Source organism: Diospyros lotus, chromosome 6, assembly GCF_014633365.1.
Source record: "Diospyros lotus cultivar Yz01 chromosome 6, ASM1463336v1, whole genome shotgun sequence".
Taxonomy (NCBI): Eukaryota; Viridiplantae; Streptophyta; class Magnoliopsida; order Ericales; family Ebenaceae; genus Diospyros; species Diospyros lotus.
In genome coordinates, this window is record NC_068343.1 from 20,322,586 (window position 1) to 20,346,469 (window position 23,884).

Sequence of the window (23,884 nt, forward strand, 5' to 3'; positions counted from 1 at the left end):
CTTATTTAAGAGATGAAGTGTGTGATTGTAACAAAATTAAAAGTTGAGAGCCATCTCCACTTTAAAGTTGTGGGAGCTAAATGGCTATAAGAGAAAAGTTGGAGTACGGGTTATGGCTTATTATTAGAGACAAATAAAATTATATTTAGAAATATTTATTAATTTTCATTTTTAATAATTATATTTTACTTTAATGATCTATATACTTATAAACATTGTTTTAAAAATCAGACTGGACCAGCCGGTCGGACCTGTTTAATCTGAAACTGGTGGCCTATCCGGTCTGATTTAACTCAAAAAATTAAATCTCCTTCAACCTGGTCAGTTGGATCGGTGAACCAAGAACCGGGTTGATCTCAATTTTTTTCACTCTCTCACTTATTTTTAAAATTTTAATTATTAATTAATTCTTTTATAACATATATAAAAATTATATATAAAATATTAGTTGTATATTAGTTAATAATAGCATTTCTCATAATAATATATAGAATATTAGTATTTTAAATATATACTAAAATATATATTTAATATATATATTATTTAATTATAAGATATATATATATATGACATTATCCGATTAGACTATTATAGTCTAATCGATCGGACTTATTGACCCGTAACCCAATTAATAGGTCGGTTTATTTTTCGGTCTGATTTTTAAAATATTACTTATAAAAGATAAATGCATTATATTATTTTAATTTAAACTCAAAAATTATAGAACGTGAAGTCACCAATTATGATTTTTTTTGGGGGGCGGGGGGGAGCTCAGAAAATCGGCGGTCTGAGAAGCCGAGGAAGCATAGGACATGATGCTGTCGCGAAACGAAAGAAAATGCATGCATGGGTACAAAAAGGTAGCAAAGATTACATGTTCATCATCAAAAGATAGAAAAGATCCTATTCCTTTTTGGTACGATTAATCTTAAGCCAAGCCAGAAGAGAGAGAGAGAGAGAGAGAGAGAGATTCCAAACCAAAGTGGTAGGCATGAAGAGGCAAGTTGCAGAAATCGATGATGATCATTGACTTTTGTCTCTGCTAAATTCTATTAGAATATTATGACGTGGACCATCCTAATCAATAACTCCACTACTGTACAAAGAATTCGCATCCCTGACGGGAAAGCTTCAAAACATAAGTTGTGAGTTTGAAATTGGAATTTTAATTTTTAGGGGGTTTGTTAATGTTTGGATAATTCTATTCATTTTTGTAAAAATTATACTTTAAATGTCGCTAACTCAATAATTTAACTTAGATAATGGTGTATTATTTTTTTGAATTAAATAAATTTATTATCTATAAAATATCTCGATAAAAAAATTTAAGAGTTTATTTGAAAATATTATCTAATACATTGGTTAGCATTTGGGTAAGGGTGATGGTGTCGAGAGATCAAAGACACCTAAATATAAAAAAAAAAACTAAATAACAATAAAGCAAAACAGAGGGAAGGGGATGTTTGATTTCTATTGCTAGTGAAAGTTGAAGTACGAAGAAGAAGAAGATGACAATCGCTTACAATTCTACCTCCCATGGTATTTATAAGCATTGAGATTCCTTATTTTGCAAGGTCCTTGATTAAGCATATTTTATTCACTATTACATGTTATTAATTTGTTCTCATTTGTTAAGGATGTAATCTTAATGATCTCAAATTGTTATGAACGTTACTAAAATTTATCTGAATGTGTTTACTTGAAAAAGGTCTTCTTTTTAAAGAAGTGAAACCTTACTTTGATTTTTCAAAGGACGAAACTTATAGAGTCGAGGTAAGACTCTTTGGTCTATTTATTTGGCGGTGACACTTGATACATTAAAGAAAAAATTATTAATTAAATAAAGATGAACTTGTTAGTTTAAAAAGAAAATCAGTTAAGATTGTACTTTTTATGTAGTCAAGTGAGACATTGAGCACATACGACAATATTATTAGTATCTTAGTTCTCATAATTTATGCGACATGATGATACGAAGGTTATGCTAACATCATTTATGTAATAAGGGAAATTTATGAATTTAAGAATAATTGATGATATTATCAATTAACAAAAAAAATAAAATTTTTGCAAAATATAAAATTGGGCATAGACATAGAGAGGAAAAGATGTGATGGGTGGAAACTGTTTGTAAAGTAAAATTGAGTGAGTTTTGGAACATGGCACATAGGACTGAGAAATGAAAAGACCTTGCCACCTTGGTACCTGTTGGTGGGGGTGAATCTGGTGGCACATCATGCCTGCAGAAAGTTAATGATGTGCAATCAAATCAACTCAAGTTGGAAGAGGCTGCAGCATATATGGCCCATCATCATGCATTTTAGCCACCAAACAGAGGAAACAGGGAACCCCAAATAGGAATTTTTAACGAAAGTCTGGGGGCCTTACGATGGATGCTCATTGGATCGAATATTAAGTGTGCTTAATCTGTTATTATTACTTGTATTCTATTCACCAAAGCCAAAGGAGCATTATTCCCTGGGGCAACAGTGACAGATCACCTCCATAGACATAACCCAGTGACTGAGATTATACATACATTGATCTCAAAGAATTCTGAATTTAGGTTTTGTGTTCAAATCTCATCATTAAATTTTGTGATTCTTACGATTCTGCCCCCCCCCCCCCCCCCCCCCCCCCCCAAAAAAAAAAAGAATGTGTTTGGATAACACTCCTTTGTGCAAAAAATTCTCTAATTGTTTTGTGTGCTCAATTAAAGTCTAAGTGTATAATTATAGATTTGCAATTTATAGTAAATTCTACATACTATACTTTTATTGTCGAGATATAAAAATAAATTTATTTAATTGAAAATGTCATCGTCAAGTCGTCTGATCTGTAAAAAAAGAAATAATCAAAAAACACAAGGAGGTTCCTGCGAAAACGCTCCGATACTTACCTCAAATACTAAAGATAATAAAAATTGTATTAAAATCAGTATAAGAAAAATCTCTTTTTTAAAATGAGATTATGATTATTATAGATAACGTTTATTTTGATTTTTCTTAATTCGGCTGGAATTAGAATTTTAATATTTTGAAATCCATTAGAATTAAGATTTTTATGAATGATGTTTATTCTAATATTTTAAAATTCTTTTAGAATTAAATTTTTTTATAGATAATTATTTATCTTCTAAGATAAATTTTTGAGTATCAAAATTATTTAATTTGCGCGTTTGTATGGAATTACTCGCATATAAAAAATTTATGCCTTTTAATTCAAAAAAGTATTTTAAACTTTTGACCCTTTTTAAGTCTTTTTTTTAATGAACTTTTGCACATCACACAACATATACTATTCTTGACAAAATAACATCAATTATTCATGTGTTTTAAAAATAGTAAGTACTTCCTTTCTCCACCTACTTTCCTTCTCAAAAAAGAATGCATACACTACAGGATGGACATCTTTGCGACTTTTTAGTTGAATTTGGTATGCTTTTGACTACCCTTCACTCATATCATGCAATGCTATACTCTGATTTGGCAGGTGCTGTTTTGTTTCCTCGTACGGCAACGGCTAGACAGGAAGTAGTACATTGTTGCTCCTACTTACCTACTAAACCTTTTAAAGTCAAATAACAGTTGTTCTTTTTTTTTGGGGGGGGGTTCTAATGTCTGTTTGACAGCCTCCAAACAAACAAGCCTTGCAGCTACCCAACCAACACACACCATGGACCTATTTTATTGGTCATATTTTTTTTTTTTTATGAAAAATGATCATTTTTTTTGTAAATTTTAATTTTGATGGTATTTGATTTGCTATATTTTTTAGGTAATACAAATTCTAACTTTGATCAGGTGATGCCTTTTTTCTCACTTTTGATGGAAAACAAATTATTAGGGGGGTTGAGAAAACATTTTTCGAGTACTAATCTCATTACTCTCGACCACTCGTTCCTCAAGTCTCTCTTCCATTCGATGCTTGATCCTCGAGTTCCCCTTGTTCGTCACCATCTCCACCAAATACAAGCTCCGAGAGTTCATTATCTTTATTCAAGGTAAGGTTTCCCCTCCCCTTGGAAACAGATTTGCAGCGAGAGAAGGACAGAGACAGCGATAGAGTGATGCAGTGATAGAGGGATAGAGGTAGCGACAAAGTAAGTGAGAGAGAAGGCGAGCAAGTGAGCGAGAGAGCGACGACAAGCGACGATGGAGACGATGGGGGAGGCAGGGAAAAGAAGTGAGTTTGGCAGGGAAGGGGAAGAGAGAGAGAAAGAGATGGGTAGCGAAGATGGCAGCGACGACGATGGGCGTTGCAACCAGTGATGACAGCGGTGATAGGCATTGCAACTGGCGATGGGGGAAGGGAGGGAGGAGAAGTGGGTTGGGGAGAGAGAGATGGGGGGAGGCAGGAAGGAGACGGGTGGGTTTGGGGAGAAAATTACATAGAAAATAAAATTGTAGTCAAACATCCTCAATTGGTAATTTTCATGTAAATAATTTATAGATAATTGAATTGTCTAGAATTTATTTTCTTTCTATATAAGTTCTATGCTTGATCAAACGTGTCCCATAAGTGATGGTATAGAAAGAGGAAAAATAAAAGTTTGTTATTTTCTTATCTGTATTTTATCAACAACTTTATTTATTTATTTTACCCCATAAAGAAAGAACCCAATCAATAATACATACTCACTTTAAGCAATGGATAAGCTCTTTCACCCTTCAAACTTGATTGGTAATGATAGAAATTTTCTAGCTCTAAATGGTAGAGTTAGGTTATTTATAAGATTCTAAAACCATATCGCTCACTATCATTAATGATTGGATTATTACCAAAGACATAATTAGTGGGCTTTTCTTTTTTTTTATCAGTAATATTTATTAAAATGAGTAAAGATAAAATCATATCAAGATAAAAGTAGAATATTTTTCAAATCAAAATATGAAATGATCAAAATAAGATTGAAAAGCATTTCAAGATTTTTATCAAATTATTTGTTAAATTTTTTAAAATATATTAAAAAACATAAATATTATTTTTTTATCTATAAAAATCTAGATATATTTATCTTGAAGGGGGACATAGATAAATATATCTAGACAAACTCAGATAAGAAATCACGTGATTTATTTTTTAAAGGTTGTTAGATAAATTTAACAAATATATTAAAAAAATAAAAATTTAAAATACTTTTCATATCTTATATTTTTTAATTTATATCTTAATTAATAAATACTATTTAAAAAAATAAGAATATGAAATGATGATAATAATTCATTGTTTTCATATATAATATTAGATATGATATAATTCGTAAAAATTCTAAATACTCACTCAAGACTTATGGGACTACTTTTTGACCTCGGGGGTGGTGCGCAGGTTAAGAAGGGGGGGGGGGGGGGGGTTGCGGGCGAGGGGAGGCGCATGATAGTCAAATTGGTTAGAATTTGGTAAATTGAAAATGGTAGTGGAAGCCCGATCACGACGCTTTAATTTTTGACGGTGGCACCCATAACAAACAACTCCACTTACTGACTCACTGTCGCCACCCCCAAAAAGCCAAAGCCAAAGCCAAAGACACAAATATATATATATATATATATGCAATTGCAATGCAACTGTGATTGCATATCCAACACGAATGTCACAATATTATAATTCTCAAATTTGTCCTTGTATTCAATCCCTTTTCTTATATTTCAATCAAAAGGCATCGTCTTCGCGTTCGATTCTTCTCCGCTTCCGGCGAATGGGCATTAGGGTTCTGCGCCTGCTGGAGGCTCCCTTCGGCGTTTGAATTGCTGGAAAGAGGAAGAGGAGAGGGAAAGTTTGTCCGAGGGAGCTCAAAGGTTCGGCTTCTCTTCCGTTTCTTTATCTTATCCTATGTTTGGTTGCCGGGAAACATGGGAGGATAAGGAGGGGACAAAGACGCAAGGGACGCTAGTTTCAAACTTGAGCTCTAGTGCTTAGGCTGCGCTGACTTTGGAACCGATCACCATGTTTCTGTTTTATGCAAGTACATATATATATATATGTTTCGGAGAATGAAACTAGAAATAGAAAGTGATTCTTTCGCCTTTGTTATGAGGAAGCAAACAGGGGGTTTCTTAATGTTTTTTCAACTGCTATGTACTGGACCAGATAAGAGTATTTATTGCTTGTTGAATAGCTCAGTTAGCTATTGAACATGTGGCTTTAATTACATGAGTTGAGAGCCGTAGAACTTATCAAATATGTTTGTCTGTAAAATATGAAGATAGTGGTTAAAAACATAGGATATTGAAGGAAGGGATTTGCTGCTCAACCGGCTGAGCTATGACAGTTGTCCGGGAGCTAATTCACTTTCTAGGCAGTAGACGCTTCATTCATTTGTGTTCTGTTGGTCTGATTGTTCTCTCTCTCTCTCTCTCTGTGCAGAGTGGTTTAAAAAACACTTTACTGCTCATAGATGAGTAAACAGAAGATTTTAGATGTGATATTGTTGCCTTTTGGCTCTTAAATTTAAGTTGTTTACATCTACAGAAGATCCATGACTTTTTAACGGATTGCAGAGGTAAAAAGGTTCATGAGGAACTGCTATGTATAGTCTTTGACCAACTGAAGCATAGTTGTTAAGTTGTTATTTCTGTACTAAGTGCAGACTGCATGTAAATTGTAAAGAACATGAAGAAATACAGGAAGTAGTTACTAGGTGGGATTTGGATTTTTTATTATTTGATTATATCAGGTTAGTAGCAATTGTTGCAACATCGCATTAGATACTAATTTCTGCATAATTTCATCAGTGCAGCTTTTTCTCTGTTCTTTTTTAAGTACAGTGTTTGGACAAAACTAGCTTTCATTGATGATGAAAGACTAGCTGTATGGGGGCAAAAATATGAGGAGAAAAGCACACTGTGTTGTGGACCTTGGGATACGGCTCTTTTATTTTACCCTAAGCATTAATAAATGTTCTTGTGGAGACTGATTTTTCATTGACCCGGTTAGTAATTGGCAGTTACAATGTCAAGAAGTGACTTGCAATTTCAGTTCTAGTAAAACTTGTTCTGGATATAAAATATTGACCTGTCTGTCTGTCAATCACTGGTCCTACCTCAGATCAAGGTGCTAAGACGTACGACTTCAATTTGTTCAAATGTTGTGTCTCTGTTCACAGATACATTCCGTTTTGCAAAGCATGAATTTCTGGTATAGAAATTTGGGTGGAGTCATTCAGTCCATATTCCACAAAGTGGAGTTTGCCACATTCCTATCTGTTCAAATCTCTGTTTTTGTGTTTATTAAGGAAAAAAACTTTTCCAAACTCGTTTGCATATTTCTCTGAGGTGTGGTGAGGATTTAGTAACATTCATCTTTCTTGATAGCCGAGCTCTGTGTTGGCATAGGATGTTGTTTAATCTAATTCAATTACTTTCATAAATTATAAGTTTGAAGTATGAAATTGCTATAAGGATTTTGAGGATGATTTACTTATTATAGGGTTGAAGAGAAGCCGACTGTTTTGAAAGTCAACTCATTCAAGATACGTTTTCTTAACTGTTACAGTTGATTGGTAATTTTTGAATACATAACCTTTATTTATAATCCTTTCCCATCCTTCTGCATCTTCCATTACAGTCATCAACTTTTCTTATGGTATTATTCTCACAGGGAAGATACACTTTTTTTAGGTTTCCCATTTGAAAGAACTCAAGGGCTTCTTTTGGTCTTCATATTTATTTATATCATTTTATACAGGAACTTGGCTTTCTAATACTCTAAACATGTTGACATGTAGCTTGTAAAACTTTAAATATTGTAATTGTATCTATTCTGTTCTACTCTGCTCCATTAATTCAAATCTATTTCTCTCTTTTGCATCTCCATGTTTTTCCATTTCATTGCCATTCTGTCTTAGCTATGCATGTTACAACATATTTTGTTGTATTATTTTCAGTTTTGCCTTCCGCTTCCATCTATATATAGGTCATATTGGAAACTCATTGAGTTGCAAGCATAAAAAGTTCAAAAAGCATGACCTCTCCAACTGCACAGTTTGTCACCTCAAGAAGGTTGGGTCTATATGAACCGATCCACCAGATTAGCATGTGGGCAGATTTCAAAGGTAATGAATTTCCAAATGCATCTGTATCTATGTTCGATGAGGTGCTCACAGAGCTCAACAACCAGGTACAACATTTAAGTTTTGTCTACTTGGTCTGTTATAATTTTTGCCGTATACTTCTGCCTCTAACCTAAACTTTTTCTATATGTGCTTTCATTTGTAGTCAGAAGATAATTCCCGAGGAACACTAGGACTACCTTCAAAAAAGTTTGACCAAGAAGCAGCTAAACCTGCTGAGAAGGTAGTAGATATAGCACCATCATGCGTTCACTTATGTCTTGCTCTATGAATGTGATATTTTCTCATTCTGATTCTCATTTGCTAATCTGTGCTTTAGTTTTAAGGTTTTTTTTTTTTTCTTTTTGCCTGGTACAACTTTAAGTTTTTTTATTCTCTTTTAACATCAATTTAAATAATTACAAGTGTTGTACATTAGTTTGTAAAATTTATTCTTAATAAAGTGGATCTTCATATGGAACTGTACACCCCGATGTTTTTGCTCTGAAATTGTCTTTGAGGTTACTTTTTAAAATTTATTCTAAATTAAGTGGATCTTCATATGGAACTTTACACCCTAATATTTTGGCTCTGAAATTGTCTTTTCCAGTCTGGTTACTCAGGAATTACAGCATCATTTTGTTTGCTATCCATTTCTTTGTCTTCTTCCATTTTATCTTCTGGGTGAACAATTTTTTATTGTTCTGAGCCACACTATACTCTCAGTGATTTATGCAACTTTAACACTCTGATTATATCATTTTCCATGAATTGCTATCTGGAACTCATGTTCATACATTTATGTGGCAGTGGTCTTTAATTTTAAATTTCTTGCATCAACCTGATTTGAAATTGTGTGGCCATTAACTTTCTGCTAGTAATAGAGTATAGTTGTTGATGTTTTATATACGAAGATGAATATGTAATTATGAGATAAAATATATCATGTCAAATACCAAATTTGTTTTCTCCCCCCTCATCCTTTTCTCTTTGCTTCTCCTTTCTTGATCATGACAGCCAGCTTCTTACTGTAGAAATGGAGAACTAAGACGGGCATATTTTAAAATGGAAAGTTAAAAAATACTAGTGGAAAAAACACTGTAAAAAGAAAGTTGAATTCTGAAAGAAGAAAACGAACCTCATCCCCTTGTTGATGGCCAAACTTATGTGTAACATGATCATCACAAAACTTAATTCTAGTAAGTGGGTTGGCTACTTAAATTCTAGCTCTCCAATCATTTCTGTCCGTGGCCATATTTTTTTAAGGCCATAATATCCCATGTCATGTTTAAGGGGTTCCCCACTAAGCTTTCTTTAGTCGTCCTCTACTTCTCTTGTTACAAACTTCCATTCCATTCACTAGTGTCAAGTTTGCCTCTATTGGTCTTCTTTTGACATTTCCAAACCTTGAAGTGAAGTGTTGTTGAAATTGTATGGGGCAGTTACACTCCCTATTGGCAAGTAAAGTGTTGTTGAAATTATCTCTGATAGTTATATTTCATTTTTTCTTATTGATAATTTTAAATTGTTTGGTTGTTGATGATTTAAAAACTCAATAGAATTAAAGTTGGTTGCCTTCAAGAGCTTTTGATTCCTCTGACTATTCTCATCCTTGAAGAGCCTAATGAATTGAGCCATCTTTTCTTGCCCATTCTTATTCTTAATCCTTCTTAAATTCTATTTACTTAAAAAAGACTACTTAGCATTACTGACATATTCCATGTCCATATCTGTTATCATAGTATATCCCTGTTATATATTTTCTATTGTTTTTGTCATTAATAAGCCAACTGCAATATGGTTCTTTTGGAACAAAGAGAGAGAACCCTGGGAGGGGGGTGCAGTTTGAGTTGGCCAAGCAACATATAATTTATTTAGATGGGACATATTTACAAGTTGTCACTTGTCAGGATCTGCAACTTTCATTTTCAATTTTATCTTTGTTGACTTCCAAAGGGAAGGAACCAGTGATAGCACCGGGAAAGAAGTGTTCAAATGAAATGAGAACATGTTATTATGAATTTCACTTGCAATTTCTTCCTTATATGTGTAGTATCAGGATAAAATTTTGTTCAATTTGGAACTTTTTTGTGGCCATACCATGGTAAACCTGAAAATAATTCTTCCATTGTTTATGACTGGTATGGTGCATCAATCTTTATAATGATTCTCGCGATGACTGTCCATTTCACGTACTTAAGTTCCCATGAATATGGACAAAAAATGAAGCCTGTTGATGAGACCCACCCAAAGACAAAATAAAAAGTAGTAGCCATAGGCTTGCCATAGTTCTCCCTTTCATTTGATATGAGGATCTATTGATATTTACTTCCACCACATAGCCCTGTCATAGTTCTCTTTGTCATCTGATATGAGGATCTATTGGCGTTTATTCACTTCCACCAAGTTTATTGTGACTAATTTTGTTCCATTTTTCGACACATTTCTTAGTTTAGTATGATCTGGGTTTACTTATTACTTTACAGGTACTTAGGCGTCTTGCACAGAACCGTGAGGCTGCTCGCAAGAGTCGGTTACGAAAAAAGGCAAGTAGAGGTTTTACATTAAATTAGATGCCCACATATTATTTATGTACCATTATTGCAGCTGTCATTGGTTTTTTGTTAGTTAGACCTAGATATACATACTCAGGTGAATTTTGGGTTTATAGGCTTATGTTCAGGAGTTAGAAACAAGTCGTGCGAAATTGATTCAATTGCAAGAAGAGCTAGAACGCATTAGACAACAGGTAAGGGAAATACTTTCCCTTGTTTTCAGATCCTATTTATTCATTGATTTTCTGATGAAAGAAAATATCTCTTTTCTCTATTTCCTTATGGAAAAGTTCTAGCAAACGCATAAATGCTTTACTGCAGGGTCTGTATATAGGTGGTGGATTAGATACTAGTCATCTAGGGTACTCTGCAAAATCAGGTTTGTAGGTTGATCTACCTCTATCATCGTCATTCCTTTGAATATTTTGACTATAAAATGTTGCTGTGACTGCTAATATAATACCAATCAATAATAAGTGTGAATTAAGAAAGCTGAAGTGTGTGGATTCTTTATCTCTATGTCCCAGGTTTTTTGCTTGGCTAAAGAGATTACCTAAGTTATGTGTAACTGGAACTTTTTCTTGGTTTTCTAGTATGAAAGTTGATGTTCTTGTAATGGTGAATGCCATATCTTTTTGTTCTGTATTTCTCTTTCCAGCTTTGTATTTCCCTACTGCAAGTTTTAGAGATAGGATGTTCTGTTCAATAACCTAAGCTAGTTTGGTAACAACTTAAAATCAGCAGAGTAAAAGATAGGGACCAGACAAGATAGAGAATCAATAAATGTCATCTCTGAAGAATGTGCTTGGTTTCCATGTGGCTGCAATGAAACTCTTCGGTCTTAGTATTTTTCTTCAAAAAGTATGAGCTTTGACGCTTTACTTTAACTAGGTTGTTTTTTCATACATATTGAAGACCGTAAAAGCCTGTGGATGACATGATTAGCTCTTCTATGGAACCTGAAATTTGAATGGTAGATTTGGCTCCGCACAAAAACCAAAGTTCATGAGGGAGTTGCCCAAAATTATGTGGTCTTGCTCATTTAGACTATTAGGATATGATTTTTAAGATTCCTTGTCAAACATTGTGAAACAATGGTTTAAGCCAGCTTAACAAAATATTATTTTGGGTAAATTGCACCCAAATTCCTCAGGCGTCATTTGCACAGAGACTCCCTGTGATTTAGAAATGGATCTAGAGGCCTCTGTGGTTTAGTTTTTGTTTTGAGACACCCCCTTTGGCACTACTGTTGTTACTTAAACTCTAATTAACTTAAATTAAGTTAATTAAACCGCTGATTAAGTTAAGTTAAATTAAATAATAAATAAAAATTGAGAGAGCGAGAGAGAGAGAGAGAGAGAGGTGGTTGGCTGGAACATGGTTTTTGGTGCCGAAAATGACCCATCTATGGGTTTGATTTCTCTTCTAGATTCCAGATCTCATCAATCGATTCTGGAAATCAGTCGGTTAGAGAGAGACGGAGTAGAGATAGAGCGCAAAGAGAGATGGGTTTTGTGGTGGTAGTTGAGACAAAGACACAGTATATAGAGGGATCTGCAGTGGTGGCTGAAGGCAGAGAAAGGCGGTGGTTGGCGGAGGTTGGGGTTTCTAGAGGTGGGGGGGATGGGTCGAGATAGAACAAAGGGGAAGTGAGGCAGTGTCGACGTGATGACCAATCGGAGGAGGAGGCTGATGAAGGTGGTGTTGAATGGCAAGGTAGTTGATGGTGATGGATGTGAAGAAGATTGGTGCTATGGTTTTTTCCCGGTTTCCAACAAGGAGAGAGGTAAAAGAGGAAAATAGTGGTGTTGGGTATGATGGAGATCTTCTATTACCTCATTCTTTTTCTTCTTCTTCATCTTCTTTGATTCGTCTTCTTCTTCTTTTTCTTCTTCCTCTCTACGTGTTCCAAAACCCATCGGCAATGGGTTCCAACCAAAAATTGTTTTAATTTTTATTTCTTATTTTTGATTTAATTTGGAGGTAAAGAGGAACAAAGAGGTGTTGGGTATGATGGAGATCTTCTATTGCCTCATTCTTTTTCTTCTTCTTCATCTTCTTTGATTCATCTTCTTCTTTTTCTTCTTCCTCTCTGTGTGTGTTCCAAAACCCACCAGCAACGGGTTCCAACCAAAAATTGTTTTAATTTTTAATTTTAATTTTTTATTTTTGATTTAATTTGGATATTCTGGTTTAATTAGAATTGATTTTAAATTAATTGACATTTAATTAAAATAATTTAGGTTAATTTAATGAAGTCAATAACGAAGGGGGTGTCTCTACCAAAAAACTAATCCATAGGGACATTTAGAAGCATTTCCAAACCTCAAGAGGTGTCCTGGCCAATGACCCATATCACAGAGGGTCTGAATGCATTTTACCCTATTATTTTGATAGGGATGAGATCAAGCTTAGAATATTATTTTGATACAGATGGGATCAAGTTTAACAGAATATTATCTTGATACATTGGAATTGCATAAAAGCTAGCTGAAATTGTAAAACAATGTTTGATGCCCTGAGAAATTTGTCATAAATCAACAATTTCATTTTGCTTCTTAACAGTTAATTGGATGCATTGACTGCTTTCAGCATACCTTAATCACTTGAGCCTCCAAAAACCTAATGTATTTGAATGACAGAAATAAATAAGACTTAAAAGTATGTTTTTTATGAGGTATATTATTATATTTATTGCCCAGAAAAATAACCCAAGAGGGGGGTGAATTGGGTTTTATGAAAGTTTAAGGATTTTTCCCAAGAACCTTTGGTTTTAATGAGTTTGATTTTGAGTGTGATTTGCTGATGAAATGATAAACCAAGTAGATAACAAATCAAGTACAATCACATAACACAAAATTTTTATAGAGGTTAGGCTTTAAAAGCCTATTCCCTCTTTCTTCAAGCAAAAGCTTGAAGGTTTAACTATGAAGATATAAACCTTAGCTTTTGTACAGGAGTTAGAACCTTGAATTACAACTCTCTTGCAATCAGGATCACTGCTTGAAGCAAGTTACACACCCTCGCAAATTAAAGTGAGCTCTCCTCACACACAAGTGAGTTAAATATAAACTACACTAACTTACAACCCTTGAATCACTTGAAATCCTTTAGCTTTGAATGCACCAACAGAGAGCAATAAGTGAGTTCAACTGCTTGGTAGGTGTGAAGTCTTCATCAGATTTGGGCAATTTCCAGTCTTTGCAGAGAAAAAGGAGCTTTGCAGGTTAATCTTAGCTTAATTACAAATGAGACAACAATGAGCTGACCATGTACAATAAATGACAGATGTTGGGATGAGATGAAACTCAAACCCTAGATCAACCCTTTAACACTTAAATAAACAGAGCGATTGCTTGCATAAATAAATGGACTGAATCATACATAAAACATAAACATAATCAAAACATAACACAAACGATTTACCATGGTTCACCCATTAAAGAGGACTATGTCCACGTTGAGCTCCGACAAAGGGAGTTCACTGTACTATAGGGATAAAAACGTTTACATCTACCGATTACAAACAAAGAACACTCTCAAATCTCACTGTACAAAACAACCTCTCAGAAATTAAACCAGCCCCATGACCATAAGCTTAAGGTCAGAGGCTTACAACTTAGAGAAGAAAAACGAACAGTGCATCCATACAGAAAGAATGAAAATAGAGAATGATCAACAAACCCTAATCGAGACAGATAATCGGAGGCCATCTTCCATCAGATCCCGAGACGACTGTAGCTGATTTAAAAGAGACTCAAGTGGTGCAGATTGCATCGTATAAAGATGAAGCAGAGCATCGACGATCGGGGAAGAGGCAGGCTAAAAGACAAAGCGAAGCATGCCAAGCAAAACGGCAAGGCGGTTGTCGTTTTGGCCCTCCACCCAGGGCCCAAAACGCTGCCGTTTTGGACAGCATTGGGGGTTGCCAAAATGACCCTCCTGCCCTGCCAGAAACGTTGTCGTATTGAAACTTCACTTAAATACAACAATCTCTACCTTAAGCTTCAATCATTTAAGGGACAATCCACTATCAGTGCAGCAAGCTACAACCTATGCCATCATTACTCATGTTGGTTGTTCTATCAACCAACTGTGACATGCAGCAAGTCCAAACAATGTTTGAACTTAGTTGCAGTCACAATTTTTGTTCCCATATCAGCTGGGTTGTTTTCTGTAGGGACCTTTTGAATAATTACATTTTCTTTGGCTACTTGGTCCCCTACAAAATGGTACTTTACATCTACATGTTTGGTTCTTTCATGATATACAGGGTTCTTACACAAATGAATGACACTCTGACTATCAGAAAATACTACAACCTTACCTTGTAACATATGTATTTCTTTTAACAAACCTTGATGCCAGATGGCTTCTTTGAAAGCATTAGCGACAGCCACATATTCTGCCTCAGTGGAAGACAGCGCAACCAAAGGCTACAGCTGTGACTTCCAACTGATGCAATTACCTCCTAAGGTAAAGAAGAAAGCAGTTGTAGATTTTCGAGAGTCCCTGTCACCAAGCAAAGTCAGAGTCCACATATCCAACAAGATTAAAAACATCACAATTTCGTTTATAAATTAGCCCAATATCAGTGGAGCCATTAATGTATCTTAAACAAATATTTTAAAGCTTCCCATTGAATTTTACCAGGGTTAGACATGAATCTACTGAGTAGAGAAATTGAAAATGCTAAATCAGGCCTGGTACTAATCATTGAGTACATAATGGTTCCAATGACATTAGCTATGGAATATTTTCCATTTTAAGCATTTCAGAATCTGATATAGGACATTATTTCTTTGATAAAATGAAATGACCAGCCAAGGGAACATTCATTGGTTTACAACCAGACATGCCAAACTTTTGTATAGATTTTAACAAATAATCATGCTGATGGATTTTCAGACAAGAGTTACTCCTATCCCTTTCAATAATCATTCCTAAAATTTTTCTAGCAGGCCCTTAAGTCTTTCATATCAAAGTTGGTATTTAACAGAGATTTTAACTCACATATTTAGACTTAGACTTGCTAATTAATAAAATGTCATCAACATACAGCAGCAAGTAAATAGGAGTATCAGATAACATAAAATATAAACAGTTATCATATTCACTTATGACAAAACCAATCCTAGTTGCAAAGTTGTCAAATTTTTTATACCATTGACGTAGGGATTGTTTTAACCCATACAAAGACTTTTTTAACAAACAAACATGATCAGGATGTTTCTTGTTAACATAATCAACAGGTTGATCCATATAAATTAGTTCTTCTAAGTCCCCATGCAGGAAGGCAGTTTTAACATCTAGCTGTTCTAATTCTAAATTATACTGAACAACTATTGCAAGCATCATTCGAATAGTTTTAAATTTGACAACAGGGGAAAATATTTCAGTATAATCAATGCCTTTCCTCTAGGGTAAACCCTTTAGCTACAAGTCTAGCTTTAAATCTTAAGGGATCAGAGGGTAACATACCTTCTTTGACTTTGAACAGCCACTTACACTTTATCAGCTTTTGTTTCTGAGGTCTTGGGACCAATTCCCAAGTGTTGTTGGTTATCAAGGAGTTCATCTCTTCGTCCATAGCTTGTTGCCATTTTAAACAGTCATGGGAGCTGATAGCCTCCTCATAGGAGGTAGGCTCACTACTCCTCATCTCCAAACCTGCCACTAAGGCATAGTAAACTAAATCTGAGTAGGAATATCTTGCAGGAGGCCTTATAGTCCTCCTACTTCTGTCCCTTGCTAGCTGGTAGTCCCTTAGGTTTCGTTGAGGAGAGTCATATTGCTCTTCCTCACCTTCAGGGGCTACAGATGGCTCCTCATGATCACTTTCATGATCAAAGGGTAGGTCAACTTTAGGGTTTGAAACATCTGAGGAGGAAGTAGTCGGCAAATCAGGAGCAACTACCGGTTGCTCCACCTCATTTTGGATATTACCAGTTAAAAGGAAATCATCTGGGGTGCTAGGTGTGGGATAGTCTTCCAAATTTTCTGATTTACAAGGAAAGATGGATTCATTGAATATAACATCTTTGCTTATTATTATCTTAACTCCACCTGAACTCCTATCCCACAGCCTATATCCTTTTGCACCATCTTGGTACCCCATAAAAACACATTTAATGGATCTAAGATCCAACTTTCCCACTGATTGGTGGGCATATATGCCTCACAACCAAAAACCTTGAGATAATTGAAATTTAATTTTCTGTCTATTCATTTTTCTTCAGGACACTTTAAGTTTAACATAGTGGAAGGGCTACGATTTATCAAGTGGGCAGCAGTGGAGAGGGCTTCTCCCCAAAAAGTTTTTGGTAGGCCAACTGTAAACAGAAGGCACCTAACCTTTTCTAACAAGGTCCTGTTCATTCTCTCAGCCACCCCATTCTGTTGGGGTGTGTATCTCACGATTTTATGCCTAACAATGCCATAAGAGTCACAGAACTCATCAAGGTCTCTATTACAGAATTCTAATCCATTGTAAGTTCTTAGGGTTTTAACCCTCTTGTCAGATTGATTTTCTACTAAGGCTTTCCATGTTTTAAATTTGTCTAAAGTATGATCCTTAGTTCTAAGAGGAAAGACCCAAACCTTCCTTGTAAAGTCATTCACAATAGATAAAAAATATCTGTTCCCACCGAGAGTAGGCTTTTGAGAGGGACGCCACAAATCAGCATGCACATACTCTAAGCATACCTTCGCCAGGTGAGTTCCTTTATGGAAACTCATCCTGTGTTGCTTGCTTAGGATGCATGACTCACAAAAGTTCAAAGGATCTGTAGGCACTGAACCAAGGTAACCTTGGTTTGACAGTGCCTTCAGACATTTCTGGCTCATGTGACCAAGTCTCAAGTGCCAGAGATCTGTCTTATCAGCTTTAGCCATGCATGCAATTGAAACATTAACAGGGGATAATGAATAACCATTTAAAACATATAGACCATGCTTTTTAGTACCAGTGAGAATTAGGTGTTTATCCTTAAAGACATGCATATTCCCATTTTCAGCTTTATATGAATATCCTAATTCATCTAAGGTACCAAGAGATATAAGGTTTCTCTTTAATCCAGGCACGTATCTAACATTAGTGAGTATCTTAATTATGTTATCATGCATTTTAAAAGATATATCACCTATGCCTTGAACACAACAAGTTTGATTGTTACCCATATAGACAGTTCCTGTTTCTTTGTTAAAATTTTGAAACCACTCAATGTTTGGGCACATATGAAATGAACAACCAGAGTCCATTATCCATTCATTAACAACTGTTGAACTAGAAATAGTAAGAACTTCAGCTAGGTTATTAGAGCTGCTTGCAGCTACCGATGCATCCCCCCCTTATTTTTGTTTCTTTAACAAGTCATAACAGTATTTCTTTATGTAACCCTCCTTCCCACAATGATAGCATTTCCATTTAGGCTTTTTCTTACCCTTTTTACCTTTACCCTTAAGTCCTGAACCCACAGTTTGATTACTATTTCCTGTGTTATTTTTCTTATTAGGTTTACCTTTAACAAACAAGTTGTTAGCTGGCTTCTTAGAGGAATTTAGTTCTAATTCTCTTGCCTTAATTTCAGAAATAACAAGGTCTAAACTAGGCACAATACCAGTATATTGTAAAGCATGTTTAACCACATTGTATTCATCAGGCAGAGAGTTTAAAAGGATCATAGCCTCACTGGTATCACTAAGGGCTTGATCAGTTTCTCTTAACAATAAACTAAGTTTGGTAAACTCATTTATGTTTTCATCCATAGATTTAGAAACATTCATCTTAAAGTTAAATAGCATACCCTTTAAATAAACTAAATTTGGAGCAGATAAAACAGAGTATAACGAATCAAGTTTATTCCACAGTTCAAGAGGGGTATTCATGCCATCTACTTTACGTATAACACTATCACCAAGATGCAGAAAAATAAGATTGAATGCTTCTTCCCTTACCTCAGCAGCTCTTACGAGTTGTTCTGTTGTCCATTTTTCTTCATTGGATTCAAGTGCAATAAGCACTTTATGATGAGAGAGCAGGACTCATCTTTTTCTTCCAACTACCGAAATCGCTTTTACCATCGAATGTACCAATTTCAAATCGGGTTGATGTCATCTTTGCCTTGCACGAAGGTACCCTAGGAAACCCTAGACACTAACCAAGACTCACTCAGCAAAAATAATAGACCGACGAGAGACTTACAGTAAACCCTAGGAATCCAAGAAAGACGACACCACACCAGTAAACCCAAACTGAGATAAAACTCAGTTGTAGGTACTACAGGTACGAAGGCTCTGATACCATTGTTGGGATGAGACGAAACTCAAACCCTAGATCAACCCTTTAACACTTAAATAAACAGAGCGATTGCTTGCATAAATAAATGGACTGAATCATACATAAAACATAAACAGAATCAAAACATAACACAAATGATTTACCGTGGTTCACCCATTAAAGAGGGCTGCGTCCACGTTGAGCTCCGACAAAGGGAGTTCACTGCACTATAGGGATAAAAACGTTTACATCCATCGATTACAAACAAAGAACACTCTCAAATCTCACTGTACAAAACAACCTCTCAGAAATTAAACCAGCCCCATAACCACAAACTTAAGGTCAGAGGCTTACAACTTAGAGAAGAAAAACGAACAGTGCATCTATACAGAAAGAATGAAAATAGAGAATGATCAACAAACCCTAATCGAGACAGATAATCGGAGGCCATCTTCCATCAAATCCCGAGGTGACTGTAGCTGATTTAAAGGAGACTCAAGCGGTGCAGATTGCATCGTATAAAGGTGAAGCAGAGCATCGACGATCGGGGAAGAGACAGGCTAAAAGACAAAGCGAAGCATGCCAAGCAAAACGGCAAGGCGGTTGTTGTTTTGGCCCTCCACCTAGGGCCCAAAACGCTGCCGTTTTGGACAGCCTTGGGGGTTGCCAAAATGACCCTCTTGCCCTGCTAGAAATGCTTCCGTATTGAAGCTTCACTTAAATACAACAACAGACAAGAAGGAAGAAAATAAAGCATGGTGGTCTGTAAAGTCTCTTCAAACATTCAGAAAAATTTTGAACAATAGAGATGTAGAAAAGATAAATAAAAACAACATCAACAATAAATAGCTTTTATAAGAATGAAAAAGAAGACAGTTCTGGAACAGGATTGTCACTTGCAGCAAACAAATTTTGAGAGCAAAACAGAGTTGCAGATTGGTTGTGACCATTTCAGTGAAAGACGTTAATACCTCAGAGAGATTTGCAGGTTTGCCTTTTAAGCCAAATGAAGAAATCATGTTTGACAGAAAAATTATCAAGCAAAATGATTTAAAAATGTTTAGTATGAGGAATGAAAAATGAGTTTATGAAACATGGTAGATAACACACTCTATGGAAGTTAAATTTTTATTTTTGACAGTATCTGGTCAACCAAAGTGAAGCTTTGGTCAACTAAACTGGCTTTTTAGAATGATCAAAATCAGTTATGGAAAACTTTGGTTGACTAAACTTTGACTTAAGTCGACCAAGCTGGTTTTGAAAAAATATTCTGAAAACACTGGAGAACTTTGGTCGACAAACTGAAGTGCTACTAATAACTAGAAAACCATACTACTTATCTATGGTCGACTACTCTTGACTCATTTGGTTGACCAGATATACAAAAATAAAAAAAAATGATTACTGGAGACTTTTAGTCAAGCATACATGTGCTTTGGTTGACTAAACAGAAAGGGAGGTAAGACTTAAAGCTTACTGCCTCAATTTGGTCGACTATTCCTGGTTTCCTTTGCACAGAATTTTACTTTTTTTCCTTTGGTGGACTAGATTATAGACTTTGGTAGACCAGACAGAAGTTCTTTTTGACGAATTTTAATATTTTGGAGAGAATTCTCTTTTGAAAGAGTGATGGTTCATTTTACCGTATCAATTTAAAAGATCAACTAGAATCATTTGTTTTACCTGAAAGATCATTTGAATATATAAAGAAAAACGAGTTTTGTTATCTTCAGAACTTATTTGATTGACTTTTGAAGTTAATGAATATTCAACTTTTGGAGAGTAAGTTTGGTTAGTTTTGTACATGCAAATAAGCAGTCAGCTTGATCTAAAATTGCACCTAGCTAGGGCACTTTTATTTACACGTCAGAATAGATGCCTTCACTGCCATCAAGAGTGGGATACTAAGAATGTTGACGTATGATCACGATAATGGACAATTATTCTTTTGCTTTTGAGATCCGCATAGAAGATTCTGATGCATACCATTTGGTCTGTCTGTTAATTTCTTATAATTCTCCTATCTGTCATATAGTTTCATTCATTCCATTTTATATGTTTGCATATCATATCCTACGCCTTCAAATTACTTTTGCAGGTATTATGGCATTTGAGATGGAGTATGAGCAATGGCTGGAAGGACAAGATAAGCAAGTTTGTGATTTAAAGACTGCTATGAATTCTCATCTAGTTGATATGGAGCTTCGCATCCTTGTTGATGATGCCATGCAACACTATTTTCATCTATTTGACATGAAAGCAAATGCTGCAAAGGCTGATGTCTTGTATATTATGTCTGGCATGTGGAAGACATCTGCTGAACGCTTTTTCTTATGGATTGGAGGGTTTCGACCTTCAGAGGTTCTAAAGGTGATCCATAATTCAGTTAAAAATAATTGTTTCAAGATTTTCTACTGTCTAGGAAAATCCAGAGGTTGAGCTTGATGCATTTGCTTTTCTTTGTTTTCTTCTTTTCCTTTTTCAATCTTCTTTTGAAATGGTCTGAAACAGGTCTAGACGGAAGATGGTAGATGAAAATTGAGTTTCTATTACACACCACCTTATTATCTTGGTGTACGTATTATGTTTCTACTAATTTGATCATAACCAAGTCTAAATTGGATAAGTTTTGCTTATCGTCACTTTTGGTTGCAATTATTAATTTGTTTTGATTATGACATTTTGGGCATGCCATAGGGTATCTTTCAAGAAGTTATTACTTTTTTGAATATTAATTAGATGCATTGAAGTGTGATCGTGTTGTGTTCATCTCCAATGACTTGTGATTCTCTTCTTTGGGTTTCTGGTCCATATATAGTTTTCTTTACTAAATCCATCTTTGTAAAACAGGTTCTTTGGCCACAGCTTGACCAGTTGACCGAACAACAAAAGTTCGAAATCCATAACCTTAGACAATCATGTCAGCAATTGGAAGATGCTCTTACACATGGTCTGGATAAACTCCAGCAAACTGTGTCTGAGGCTGCATCAGCTGGTCAACTGGGTGACGGAGGTTACATCCCACAGGTGATGACTGCAGTGGAGAATTTGGAAGCTTTGGCTAGCTTTGTGGCTCAGGTAATTTCTTGTAACCTTGCTATTAATAATTTTCACTTCTTCTGTTTTAATATATTGTTTTTTTCTCTTGTAGTAGTTAGTGCCCCATCTAAACTGTTCTTTTCATCCTTCTTCATGTATTATTTTTTCCAACCCGGTGGTGGGGAAGATTTCTGGGTTGTCACCTGATTATAATGTACAAACATTAACATTTCCAAATTTCCTTGAATACTTGAATATCTAAATCAAAGATAAAGCAGGGAGCTTTAGCAGTAACGGAACAACCGTTTTGCAAAGTAAGAGTAAAGCTGCTTACAAAAATGATCCCTTGCAGACCCTAGAATAGGGAACTTAATGCACTAAGGACACCCTTTTTTCCTGAATATCTAAATTAGGAATCTTGACAACGCTGTTGGAATCTTGTATGCCTGGACGTCATAAAATCCTCGTGTCTCAGTTAAGAAATACGGTTTCTGTTAATTATATATATTTTTCTTCTACTTTTCCGGTGATCATATCCCAACAATGAATGCTTGCAATAGATGCATCTCAACCTTACATACCATGTACAATTCCAAAATCATCATCAGCCCTGATATATGCTTAATGAGTCATGATGTTCTCTCTGAACACAGGCAGATCATCTTCGCAAGGAAACGCTGCAACAGATGTCTCGCACCCTAGACACCCGCCAGGCAGCTCGGGGCCTGGTTGCCCTCGGAGAGTACTGCCAGCGCCTTCGGGCTTTGAGCATGCTTTGGGCTGCTCGTCTTCACGAGCCTGCCTAGTCGTTAAGGGAAGAAACCAGATTCAAGTTTTGGCGCATAACCACGTACCGGTGGAAATCATATGGGCCAGCAGCCCATATATGAGATCGCTTGTAAGCTTCAATCAGTCCTATGTATGAACATAATCCAGTCCCTCCTGCCTGCTGCTGCTGCTGCTGGTGTTTGTGGTGCGGCCTCCCCGTCCTCCCTACCAATTGAGAAGTTGTATATAGGAATGCCTATTTTTATGAATAAGACGTGTTTGTTTGTGAATTTAGTTTACAGTGCTTGTGGGTTACTTATACCTTTTTTTTTTTTTTTTTTGTTGTTGTTGAGAAGGCCTGGTTCTAAATAGAGTGCCTTTAGATGGAACTCAAATCATGTAAATTACATGTTATAAAATGATTCCCTTTGTACTTTTGGAGATTGTTGTATGCATTTCAATATTTGTGCAACTCTAGAAACTGTTACATGCGTTGCTTCCCCAAATGAAACAATTGTGTTTTGTTGAATTTTTGTTTGCAATTGCGTAATATATATATATATATATATATATTTTGGTGAAAAATTAAGCCAATAGCAAGCTTGTGATCGACTTCTAGGCTTACTGCCGACTTGATTTTGTTGTGTTTTTAATTGTTTTTTTCATTTAACTTTTCGGAAGAAAATCTGAAAAAGAACACAATTTTTCATTTATCCAACTTAAAATGGCTCTGCTTAATTAGCCATCTCATTTGTCAACTTAAGGTTCTACCACCAACCAATTACACCCATTTCATTAACCAAACACATTAAGATTAACAAGCCATTTTTCCTTTCTTTTTTTTTTTGTAAAAGATGTATCTCTCTCTCTCTCTCTCTCTCTCTCTCTCTGTATATATATATATATATATAACTTTTTACACATATTTAATCATCTCGTAGATATATAACATTTTTAAGATAACACTATTTTGTAATTTTTATTCTTAAAATTTTGAAAAATAACATTATCAAACACACTGTTCTCTTTCTATTTTCTAACAAATAAAAATGAACGATTAAAGTTTAATGTAAAATCAAACGAGCCCTATATTTTAAATGTTGAAATGTCTCTTTCTTTTGATGCTTTTTTTTCCAAATTATAAAAAATAATATTCTCCAAGAGATGAGATAAGTTGGAGAGAGGGCTAAAATT

General features: G+C 35.2%; 1 protein-coding gene across 6 annotated transcripts; it reads left to right on the top strand.

Annotated features, from left to right (window-relative positions):
• Positions 1 to 5,557: 5,557 nt before the first annotated feature.
• LOC127804940 (transcription factor TGA1-like) lies at positions 5,558 to 23,109 on the top strand. Of its 6 annotated transcripts, none has more exons than XM_052342056.1 (10): positions 5,558 to 5,798; positions 7,429 to 8,118; positions 8,217 to 8,294; positions 10,537 to 10,596; positions 10,722 to 10,799; positions 10,927 to 10,984; positions 20,982 to 21,037; positions 21,194 to 21,253; positions 21,734 to 21,961; positions 22,576 to 23,109. In XM_052342056.1, the coding sequence occupies exons 2-10, from the start codon at positions 7,963 to 7,965 to the stop codon at positions 22,726 to 22,728; spliced, it is 927 nt and encodes a 308-aa protein (XP_052198016.1). In that variant the 5' UTR covers positions 5,558 to 5,798; positions 7,429 to 7,962; the 3' UTR covers positions 22,729 to 23,109. The 6 variants fall into 6 exon arrangements, with proteins under 6 accessions (XP_052198016.1, XP_052198013.1, XP_052198012.1 ...); XM_052342053.1 differs by having other exon boundaries at positions 5,561 to 5,798; positions 7,429 to 7,501; positions 7,915 to 8,118; positions 20,982 to 21,253; XM_052342052.1 differs by having other exon boundaries at positions 5,562 to 5,798; positions 7,429 to 7,501; positions 7,886 to 8,118; positions 20,982 to 21,253.
• The last annotated feature ends 775 nt before the right edge of the window (positions 23,110 to 23,884 follow it).

What these genes read in the sequence shown, in the direction of transcription:
- LOC127804940 (XM_052342053.1), top strand. Translation starts at nt 7,963, where the DNA reads ATGACCTCTCCAACTGCACAGTTTGTCACCTCAAGAAGGTTGGGTCTA. An exon ending in CAGCTAAACCTGCTGAGAAG is followed by an intron (nt 8,295 to 10,536) that starts GTAGTAGATATA and finishes ATTACTTTACAG; the next exon opens with GTACTTAGGCGTCTTGCACA. An exon ending in GACCTTCAGAGGTTCTAAAG is followed by an intron (nt 21,254 to 21,733) that starts GTGATCCATAAT and finishes TTTGTAAAACAG; the next exon opens with GTTCTTTGGCCACAGCTTGA.